This window comes from Macrobrachium rosenbergii, chromosome 22, assembly GCF_040412425.1.
Source record: "Macrobrachium rosenbergii isolate ZJJX-2024 chromosome 22, ASM4041242v1, whole genome shotgun sequence".
NCBI classification, from domain to species: Eukaryota; Metazoa; Arthropoda; class Malacostraca; order Decapoda; family Palaemonidae; genus Macrobrachium; species Macrobrachium rosenbergii.
In genome coordinates this window covers 23044745-23057061 of record NC_089762.1, presented here as the reverse complement: position 1 = coordinate 23057061, position 12317 = coordinate 23044745, and the positions used below count along the sequence as shown (strand labels likewise).

Here is a 12317-nt window from a genome sequence, read left to right as displayed (position 1 = left end):
AACCTCCTTGGGAGGAACATTTTACCTTCTAATTCTCTTTTTATACCAAGGTGAACGTTGTAAGGAATGTTGTTTACTCACATACACCACACTAACACATGTGTACTCAAACACACACAGAGATATATGATATATAAATAAATAAATATATATATATATATATATATATATATATATATATATATATATATATATATATATATATATATATATATATATATATATGTGTGTGTGTGTGTGTGTGTGTGTGTGTGTGTGTGTGTGTGTGTGTGTGTGTGTGTATTCGAATGGAAAAGGCAGACGAATCAGCCAAGGTGATAAAATACACAGGGAGCAGGATCAGGAAAAGACATGGTGAGGTGCTCCAATTTATTCTGAAGCGTTTCGCATTCAGCTGAATGCATCCTCAGAGTTCTGCACAATAAATAACGACCAATAAAGTTATATGAATTTGCTAGCTGTCCAAAAAATCGTTTTTACACTAATTAAATTGAAAACCAAAACTTCACACATACGTAAAAGTACACTCAAGACTGACAAAATTGCACAAGAAATTAAAAGCACATATGTTGATGAAAAGTTCAGATAAAAATACAAAAAAAAAGATACAAAAAAATGACAAAGTTAAGAAATATTGGAGGAGCGCTGGGGTCGACCTCCCATGACAAGAGATAACAAAAACTAAGAGAATGTATTACAAAAACAACAGGCTAAGAAAGGTAGAACAAGGGCGTGGAGGTGGACTGCTGGGTGTTCAACTCCGGAACAAGCTGTTTGATGAAGAGGCTCTCGAGGATCAATAATTCATGTGGGCTGGAGTTTTGACCCACAATAATGAAACTGTCATATTTAATGAGAACTTTACATTTTTTGCTATGTTCAAGTATACTGGACTGTTCGGGATTTTATAGTGAACATCCAGTACAGAAACTAACTCCCTTGTGGCAGTCTTTGCGAACCCTCATCATCCTCTGAGAAGAACCCACTTAATTTCCCAGACTCCATCTGGGACAAGAACATTTGTACACTACACCAGATGACATGACGGGGCATGAACGATCTTTAAATCGAAACAAGGAGTCAACTGTGAGTGGATTAATAGGAATAAGTTTAACATTTAATGCACCAAAGTACTTTTGTACAATGTCAGTAAATTCATCCCTAAAGGAATCATCATGGAAATATGGGAATCGGGCATAAAAGAGGAGCTTAGGAACATTTCTTTTATTAGCGCTAGTGCAAAACTCTTTATTAAGAGCCCTTTAAATAATCCTGTTGACGAGCTTGGTAGGAAAGCATTTATCAGTAAAATATGTTAGGAGTAATTTCCTGATGAAAAACAGACCAGTTAGATGTAAGGGAGACAGTTCTATATACAAGAGTAATAATGAAGTTAAATTTAAAATTACGAAAACAAGAGCTATGAAAATTAGCTCCCAAACCTGTAAATGTCTTTCTTCCAAAAATAGCAGTATTAAACTGATTGCTTTCAATAAAGGCTTCTACATCTAAAAATGAAAGACGGTTGTTCACTTCCCTTTCAAGGGTAAACTTAATATTTAGGTGATACGAGTTAACAAATTCACAGAATGAGTCACAGCCAAAATTTCGCCTGAAAAGGGTAAAAGTGTCGTCAACGTATCTTTTATCAAACAATGGCCATTTTTGTCCAAATTCTTTCAGTCTTTGTTCATCTCTTGCCATGGTAGGTCGACCCCCAGTGCTCCTCAAATATTTCTTAACTTTGTCATTTTTTTGTATCTTTTTTTTTTTTTGTATTTCTATCTGAACTTTTCATCAACATATGTGCTTTTAATTTGTTGTGAGCTTTTGCCAATCTTGAGTGTACTTTTACGTATGTGTGAAGTTTTGGTTTTCATTTTAATTAGTGTATAAAAGATTTTTTAGACAACAAGCAATTCATATCATTTTATTGGGTGTTATTTATTGAACAGAACCCTGAGGATGCATTCAGCTGAATGCAAAACGCGCCGGAATAAATTGTAGCACTTCGCCATGTTTGTTCATCCACCTGCTCCCTGTATGTGCGTATACAGTATATGTACCCACACACACATATATGTGTCTGTGTGTCTGTGCGTGTGCGCGTATGTGTGTTTGTGTATCTGTATATATATGTATATATATATATATATATATATATATATATATATATATATATATATATATATATATATATATATATATATATATATATATATATATATATATATATATATATATATATATATATATATATATATATATATATATATATATATATATATATATATATATATATATATATATATATATATATATATATATATATATATATATATATATATATATATATATATATATATATATATGATGGATGAGTACCTGACGATTTCCCCTAAGAGAATAATGAATGATTGCCTTACAAATTCTGCCAAGGAAAAGACGAATGAGTACCTGACGAATTCCCCCAAGGAAATGATGAAGAGGTACTATATATATGTAACAGTCATGGGGGTGACCTTTGAAAGAGATATATGATGACTGAGCAGGGCGCTTCCGCTGTAGAAGCGGTGATTTCGGCGCCGAGGAATGCCTGACGAGACGAATGCATTTGTGCTGACACTGGAAGTTTGTTCAGTTAGATACAGAGAGCGAGCCATGCGTTTGAAGCGCTTGGGAGAAACGTGACGGATTGATGGAAACCTTGTGATGTCTGTGGGTGCAGAAGGCAGGGTTCTTCGAACATTGAACCTGACGGTGACGTCACGTTTCAAGGGAGGGGTTATCAAGAGAATGCGTTTATACGTGCGCTCTCTAATGTGTATATTATAGAGGAACCATAGAATGGGTATCCACTTCGATTTGTGGCTGCTTTCGCTCTTTGAGCTGTGCTTGTGAATGGTGAGGATTGGTTTCCTTATGACCATAGAATGAAGAGAACATTGTCCTGAGAGGAACGAATATTTGGAAGTGTTTCATTTACTCTTACAGACTATATGACTTGTATTGTGGTCGTTACGACTTTATTACTTTGTTTGATGACAAAGGGGTCATTTACTAGTACTGTTGGCATAAAATAGTGTCTATGCTTGTTTGTGAGTCAGTATCCCCTCTAGTTATGTGTGAGTGACTCCGATTTATGACGGTAACTTTTGTTGAATCGCTTTCGTTAAGTTTGTTAATAAAGTCTAGTTTTCTATATCAGTGTCTCATTTCAGTAGGCCTTCATGTAAAGATAGGTTTAGTGAAAGTCATATGACGAAGGGGAAGGGATCTGCTGACCCAAGGGAAGAGCTACGGCTACCAGTAACATCTCAAGAAAGGTGAGATGCTGAATTCTGTTCTTAAAACAGATACATCAATAAAAAGATGACTCTCGAACCCGGGCTGTCAATATATATATATATATATATATATATATATATATATATATATATATATATATATATATATATATATATATATATATATATATATATATATATATATATATATATATATATATATATATATATGTGTGTGTGTGTGTGTGTGTGTGTGTGTGTGTGTGTGTGTGTGTGTGTGTGTATGTCACAATTAATCTCAAAATTCAGTTCCCTCACCGTTATTCCCTTTTCCATATGCCCCATCTACAGGAAGTATCTTTTGTGAACTGTTCAACTACAATAATAATATTACTTGTAGCTGCTTTATATTGGCATGTTAATGGTTATGTTTTACTTTTAGAGGCTCCCATTCATTCAGGAGAATTAATTGAGACTATGCATATCAATTCTAGGCTGTCGAGTCCAAAGACGGACGAATCTTTCTCCTGAGGGTAGGAAAGTCCGACTCCTGCCATCTCTTTGTTCTGACTCCTTATTCGTTGACAGTAGCTGGAGACACTGTCAGAGCAAGCACCTTCTGATCCCTAAGTAGTTGGGATCCTTCTAAAATTAATTGTTCCCTTCTAGAACTGATCCTTAACCATAGCTCATTACTGCCTAGGACTCGTCCCTGTGACTGGTCCCTGTAATAACTGATTCCCTGTCATGCAGAAGTTCATTTACGAGAGCGTTCTTGTGCTAAATAGCATGCAGCAGTCCTTAGCCTGGGCTATACTGTGCTCTTGCCTAACTCAACTGCTGCAAAGCACACTTAGGCTGGCTTTACATCCACAACATAAGTGATATTCACCTTCAGATTTGATCTCGTCATAAAACTCATGAAAGTATTGCACGCATCTTATCCTACGGGTGTTGGTGCAAGTTCAACCCAATGCATGCTCCACATGGTGCAACTTATGTGACATTACCATAACAATTATTGGATATTTGCTATTACATCATTGGAGAAGTACGAAAGAGCATTATTAATTGTTATGGCAACATGCACATTATGAACTAAGACAAGGGCATACCTTCCACAAGGGAGATATGTTGCACATCAAATGCAAACGAGGAAAACTACATCCTTTTCCCCTATCGTGTAATCATCCTACAATTCTCAAACAGTCTGATTTGGGTTTACACAACAGCGCACTTACTTACTTACATCTACACACTTAAGGAAGCACACTTGGTCAAAGACAACCTCAACTTCCGGTGGCTAACTTCATGTCTTGATAAAATGGAAACCAAATCGTTTTTCTCTTTCCCCAATTATGAAGGGTATTGCCATTAACTCTAATGAGGGATTTCCACCATTACACAACAGTCAGTCTCATATACCTTGGTATATAACACTGTGATCTCACCATTCAGTGCTATATTTCCAAAATCTATATGAAAACAATTCACTCTTTTTTACTCCTCTTGAATCTTGCCCTTCTGGAGGAGAGAAGGTTTCTTGAAGCAGCCCCAGTGAACTGGTTAAAAGCCTCGATCCTCAAGTGGTTGGGGACTGATGGAAGAATGGGAGATCTGAAATATAAGAAAAAGTGAGGCTGCCCCGAGACCAAAGGGAAGATATGCTGTGGTGTGTATCCATCGAGGAGAACTAAATAGTCAGTTTATTTATGACCTCTTGGCCAGTGTTTGTCCTTCAGAGGAGACCTGTAAGATTGAGCGAGAACATGCCAGTGTGTTTTGTGTTTGTCTGTATCTGCCTGTAGTGCAGCCATAGAGCTTCAGTGACTGAGCCAAAGGGCAGGCGAGCGAGCAAAACAGGGAAAGGAAAAACAGGCATCTAAGGAAAAGAGCAATTGTCGCTCTTTACAGGGAATAGTAACTGTTTCATTAAATGCCTTTTCAGTCTTGAGGGAATGTTGGAAGGTGATTAGGCCATTTAGGAAGTGCCTGATGGTCTGTTTGTGACCAAATTATCCTTCTTTGAAGGGAAATCTTGTTTCTTGTGTGACCACCTCTGAAAATACCCAAACTAGAAGTTCATTTTTTCAGAGGTGCAGATCATATAGCTGGTTTCCTCAGAGGCAAACTTTGCTTGGTCGATTTTTGCAGTGGGAATTGCTGAATTGGCCCTATTGCCTGAGGAGTTGCTGTTTGCCTCAGCCTTGACTTAGGTTCTGAAGTGGGTCTTGATGAGTGTATCCTTACTTTCAATTAATCTAACTCTGCATCATTTGTATCACCCAAATGTGGTTCAGAACCGTCAGGATACTTGGGTGTGTCTGGTTCACCTTTCTGGAAATTTTGCTGACACTCTTCCAGCTTGTGTCTTTGGCCACAAAGCGCACACAGCCTGTTCTCAGCAAAGACCCTGGTGATGTCCATAGTGCTGACAAGGAATCATCCAGGAGGCTCTGGTGTGTATTTGTGAGCGGGAAAATAACCACATATTTTGAGTCATACCTGATTGGGAACTGGTCCATTAAAGATGAAGTTTTGGTTTAGGTTTGGTTTAGAGGAGCCAGGATGTAGAAAAAGTCAGTTAGTCAGTTCTGAGAAGCCACAAAACAAAAGGGGTCCCTTCTGAGTTTCTGTTGTCAAAATCTGAGACTTCATAACTCAAGAACTGTTTGAGATGTTGATGACTTTTAGTTTAACAAGTCTTTGGATTCTTTGGACCAAAATTCAGACGGGTCCATTTGGAGCCTCATGGCCCCAGGAGAAGGATTCCCCCCCCCCCAGTTACGGGGCGTCAAAGTCGGCCTTTGGATTTCTCCAAGGTGCATAATAAAGATTGCATCCTGTTTCAGGCCATTCAAGAAAGGTTTGAGAAAAAGACCCTACATTTTTTGCAAATTGCCAAACTCATCACCACTTTTGGGTGGTTGTGACGCCCTTGTTGCTATGCATCCAGGCATTACAAATGGACGAAAATCAATTCCCACTCACTTGCAACACTGTTCCTAGTCGACAGTTCAATTTCAGGTCAATGCTCTCTTTGGAAGGTGAATAATCAAGGCCTCAATCCCCCAGAAGAGACAGGGGGAGGTGGTAGAAAGGGTGATGTCAAGTGATGAAAATGAGGTGTTTTCCAGAAGTTGTGACTAGAATCATTCCAATCCCAGGTTGGCACAGGTCAGGGAGGGAGGGAGGGGGAAGTTTGAGGGTTTAGTGTTAGTTTGGGGAGAGTCTGTGGAAGTGTCAGAAGGAAGTGAGTTTTTGGAAGAGAGTCTCAGGTCAGAGGAAATGGTGGTGGGTAAAGTTAGGTATACCTTAGTTTTACCAGACCACTGAGCTGATTAACAGCTCTCCTAGGGCTGGCCCAAAGGATTAGACTTATTTAACGTGGCTAAAGGGGGGTGGGGGAGGGTGATAGGTGTTCGAGGTCAGATTAGGATTGGTAAAGTGTCAAAGGTTGGGTTCCAGTTTCATCCTGGCATTGCTGACGAGGAAGACTGAGGATTGGTGTAGTAGAGATGAGGGGGAAGAGGTCATCTTAGGTCAAGTGACAGGACAGAAGTCAGGGCCAGTCCCCTTCCATATTTCGGTTCTAAGAAGCCACAAAAAGCGATTCTCTCACCTTGTGTTTGTATGGATGCGACATTTGGGGTGTGCAAGTGAGTGGACCAACATAGGAGGGGTCTGTCTCGAGACTCACTGTCATAGGAGGGTTCCCCTGTGACCCAAGGGGCATCAGAGTAGGACTCTTGATATCCCTAAGACAGCCACAGTTTCTGTCATGACTCTGAAATCATTCCACCATCATTAATCACTGATCTGCAATGTGTCAACACTGTCTTATGATACAAAGCTTACATCTTGAAGGCTGCCACCAATGAAGTCAACAGGTTATACACCTGAATTCTCTTCCCAGTAGAATACCTTCACACAAAGATGATTGTTGACACAAAACTCCCCATGACTTAGAAGACTCAAAGGCTGACCATTCAGTCACTTCCTCCTCTTCAATAACATTTGGGACCAAAAGTTTAATTCGAGGTTTGAGTATCATGAACACTTAAATAAATGAACTTCTTACATTATTATTGCAATGAACTGGGAAATTATTTCCACCAATCTTTAATAACAGTAAGTGGAACCTTATCACTGCAATGATGTGGAGGTTACACTATGTTAGTCATCTCTGTCATTTGCATTTATTAAAAAAAGAATGGGACTCCCAGACTTAAATGTGCCACCAAAATTTAAATGAATTTTTGGGTTGTCTATGTAACTGGACCTATCCACAGGAACTACTGAGAGAATCATGAACCACCTTGGAAACATCAGGAACTGTTGTACAATGAGAATGTTACTACATGTAGCTAAGTCTTGAGCCCATGTTAACTTGATGGTGTACAAAACGTATGAAAATGCAGGTGCTCTTGCAGTTCATACTGCCGATGGAAAATAGTTTCTGAAATTGACTGGCAGTGTGGAAGGTTTGGTTCTCCTCTTGGTAACATGAAAATCTGCTCACAACTTTGCTTTCTTCCAGCATTTTTCAGCTTGCTTGGGGTTTGGCTTCTGGATAGGCTTAATCCTTCTTGGGGGAATCAAGCAAGGGATGGAAGTTATGACCTCCTCCTTGAGTTGATGTTATGGAGTCAGAGGCTAACAAAATGGTTGTCTGACCTACCCTCAGGCAACTGGTGAATTTTACTGCTAGTTATGTCAGTCTGTCAAAATCTTAGAGTCCTATTTCTTGTCATGACTTTAGTTGTTTCATTGTTTTCAAAGCAAAATATTGTTTTTGATAGTTCAAAAGTGATTTTGATGAATTTGACATTTGCTTCCGACCCCATCATTTCTAACAATAATGAGGTACCCCAATGGAAAATAGTACCCTTAAGGTCAAATTAAATGTGGGTTTTAGTAGATGAAAAACCCAACTCAAGTTGGGACTCAGCACCCTAAGTTAGGGTAGGTAGGTAGGTTAGGTTAGGTAGGTTAAGTTAGGTCTTGTTAGGTAGGTTAAGTTAGGTTAGGTTAGGTTACTGTGCATCTCTGTATTTCAAGCATTTTCATTCCATAAATTTGCAAAAAAGCAAAAGGAGCATCAACAAAGTACCTAATTTCCTAGAGGCAGATTTAGCAATTAGAAATGTGATCAGCCTGAGGGACAAATGAACGAAGGCTTCTGAAAAACCAAAATTTTATTTATTGAATTACTGGGATTTCAAAAGTTTTATTCCATTGTGATCATTTTCACCTCTGACTTATATCTGATGTTGCACTTTAGACAACACTGTTTAGATAAGCAATTTCAGATCATAGGGGTCAGACCTTTGAATGCTTGATACCAGCAATTTTTCCTATCAATAAAGATAATCTTCTGGAAGATCACATCTGCATCTGAAAGGGTCACTGATTTCCGTGTCCTTTCCAGGCATCCAATCCCCTGGAGTGCGACATTTGCTGTAATACGTACAATGACGATCACTGCCCGAGGATCCTTCCTTGTTCCCACGAGTTCTGCTCCCGTTGCATCGATGAGCTCATCTTGACTCAAAAGAATGAATGCCCTGTCTGCAGAAAGCAATTCAGAGTTAGTTCAGCTGAAGACCTAATGATTAGCAGAGGCCTCCTTGATGTTGCAAAGCAACTTTCATCCACTCATGGAAGATCTAAGGCTTCGACCAGAGCTCCAAAGAAATCCATTGTAGAGTTTACTGAGGATTTCAGGGAGAGTGTTACCAAGAAAGGCATCACTTACCTCCAGGCAACAGAGGCTGAGATCAAGAACCGCATTAGAAGTTACAGCAAGATGAAAGATGGCATCCTTGAAAGCAACAAAGGAATTGCAAGACATATACAGATGATGAAAAAGATGCAACTCTCAAATGAAAAGACTTTGGGCATCATCAAGCAAAACATCAAACTGATGAACACACGACTGGATTCCATGCTTCAAGAGAAACGAAAATTCCGTGATGTCGAGGCTCAGCTGAAAGTAGCAACAGATTTTGCTTCTGCTGGAGTTGCTATGGATGAAGCAGGAAAGATTCTTCATGGTGTTGAGAAGACAGTCAGCGAAATTAAACAACTTCTTCAGGAGAATGATAAACGAAGAGATGACATGAGGCAGGTTAGTTCTCTCCCTCTCTCTCTCTCATCCATGGTTCCTCCTTATCTAGCACTCTACTCACGAAAGAGATCATTGCTTTTGTATTTCCCCTATATCACTCATCCTATGGCATCATATGTCTTCAGAATATTCCCATATTATCAGTGAAGTCTGTCCTTATAAGTGAATTTGTGATGACACTTCTTTTTGATTTAAAAAGTTTTTCCATTCAAGGGATCATTCTAACCTCATTGATATTTATGATTTCAACCATTTTGAGAGTCCCATTAATCAGAGTAATATCTGTAATCTCTTTGTCCTGATTGCAAGATATTCTTCATAATCTCTTCTTGGATTTGTCTTCCAGGACGCTCTCAAGATGAAAATCAATCTGGAAAATGCATTGAAGGTCATAAAAAGAATGATTGAGGAAGAAGAACAACAGGAACCAGAGCAAGAACAAGAGGAAGAAGAACAACAGGAACCAGAGCAAGAACAAGAGGGAGGAGAACAAGAAGAGGAGAGAGCCTCTGTAGTGAACATTACGGTAAGTTCAAGGAGTCTTTTCTTCCACAGAAAATTAAAAAAAAATGAAAAAATTGTCCTGACAAACGTCTGTTCAACAGACTCAACAGAATCAAGATAAATGTAACTGAATGAGATGATAAAGTCTAATTTGTTTCAAACAACCCATTACTTTACAAAAGCCTGTCCTAAGAGTCAGCGCAATTTCCAGACTCTCCATACAAGAAGAAGAAGAATTCCCCTTAACTTTCCACTTATCTGAGGATGCATCTGGATCTTTGGGTGCCCCTAGTGGAGAAACTGGCCATTCTGTGTGTGTGTGTGTGTGTGTGTGATGTTCCCAACACTTCTGCAATCTCCTTCAGAGATCTTGTGTGTTTTCTCACCTTTACAATTCACTATTCCATTCCGTAAAGTTATCATTCTGCTCTCTATTCCACTTAATGGTTTTGAGGAGTGATTCATCAGCTATTTTGGTCCTCTTGTTCAAGTATGATTCATGATTTGGCAGAAATCAGGACAAGTGGGGTGTTTCAGACCGTTGAGTAAATGAACTTCGAACACTATCAAGTTTTGTGACCCATTCAGAAAACTGGCAGAGCATTGGTTTCTCCTGTGCCCCAATATTCATAGTCAGGACACGGATACCTTCCCTTCATCCGCATTATTTGTTGAAGAAACACAGAAAAGGACAGTTTTCACCCCTGGGGTGCTCAGTGGCCCTGATTCACATTCAGATGGGAGGAAAGGGGGACTTATCTTCTTCTGTGGGGTGTTTTGAGGTCTTGCTGATGCATAGAATAGGTTACCTTACATTAAAGGGTTTGTATTTGAAAACGTGATTTTGGTTTTTTAAAAACACATACTTTTATTATAAATAATAACAAAAACTTAACAAAACGCACACCCTTACTGTTAATTAACTTTAAATTAAAGTGAAAAATCTTTTATATTAAACAAAATAACTTCTGACCTTAACTGGTTATGAGATTTCCAATCAAGGAACCTTTCCTCAGGTGACTGACCTCCGAAGACCTCATGGTCGCTTGAGAGGGGATGCCCAAAAGATCTTTGTTGTGATGACCTTCAAAGGGAAACTGAGGATGGCTCCAGTCAAGATTGAGTCCAACAACCAACTGTACGTGAATCATCTTAAAGAACGGAAGCTCCCACCTAGATGCTTTGTCATAGAGGTAAGCTTATTCCTATGAGGATATCAGTAGGATTCCTTTCTGTCTCTTACAGTCCTTTAGGGATCATTGTCCAAGTTCAATATTATTTGAGGAATTTTTAAATTTGACATAAACATCATGAACAGTTCTTGATATGGAATGAGACCCCAGCACCGAATGACCCAGATCACATTTTATGGAGAAAAGAGAAGATGCTACAACTTGGGGTTTTGAATGTGCATGGATGTGGTCTAGAGGGTGAGGGAGGAATAACAACAGCTGATTTGTTTGAGGAGAGAAAGAAAGCAGAATGTTTCGGCACTGAGTGAGAGAGACAAAGGTGAAAGGGTAGTGTGTGCAAACATGGAAAGGACAGCAGCAGATGTTGGTGCACAATTATAGATAAGAAAATCATTCTAGAACAGATTGTGTGGATCAACTCGTGTGTACAGATGATGCAGTACTGATGATGAGGGATAGTGAAGAGAAACTGCAGGAACTGGTGAGAGAATTTGAAAATGTTTGAAAGAAGAGAAAGTTGAGAGTAGATGGATGTTGGGAGAACGGATGATCTGTTTGGGTATTTTGGAGTAGATATATTGGGTGTTAGCAGAACGAGGGAACAGGTCAGTCACAGAATAGGTGAAGCAAGGAAGGAAGCAAGGAAGGAAAGAAGCAGCAGGATGTGTGCAAAAGATAGATAGGGCATAAGCTTATGATGTCTATGGGGCCAAAATGGAATAGTGTGAAGGTATTGTTGAGCCAACTCTCCTTTATGGAAGTAAAGTCTTAATGCTGAATATGAATGAAAGAGAAAGAGGGAAGCTGTAGAGCTGAATTGTCTATGTAGTATGGATGGATCATTGTGTTTTGAGACGGTTCAGTCTTGTGGAGAGAATGGAGAAGAAGAAGAAGAAGAAGAAGAAGAAGAAGAAGAAGAAGAAGAAGAAGAAGAAGAAGAAGAAGAAGAAGAAGAATTAGCAAAAACAGATAGAGTTGAGTGGTGCAGTGTTTGTAAGGGTTTAGTTGCATTACTGATGAGCCTTCGGTGTAGGAGGAGGATATTAAAGCACTAATAATATTATGGAAGTCTCCTGCACAGGGTTTCATCCACAATAGACATTTCTTTTACTTTATTTCTTTGTCATTTGGCTTTTCATTAACCTCTTCTTCTTATTCTTCATTTGCTCTTCTTCTTCATCTTCATGTCTGTGGAAGTTGATG

At 38.9% G+C, this 12317-nt stretch overlaps 1 protein-coding gene across 1 annotated transcript; it reads left to right on the top strand.

Annotated features, from left to right (window-relative positions):
- Window positions 1–8898: 8898 nt before the first annotated feature.
- Window positions 8899–10702, top strand: LOC136850437 (putative autophagy-related protein 11). Its single transcript, XM_067124015.1, has 3 exons — window positions 8899–9417; window positions 9764–9943; window positions 10559–10702. The coding sequence occupies exons 1-3, from the start codon at window positions 8899–8901 to the stop codon at window positions 10700–10702; spliced, it is 843 nt and encodes a 280-aa protein (XP_066980116.1).
- Window positions 10703–12317: the final 1615 nt, after the last annotated feature.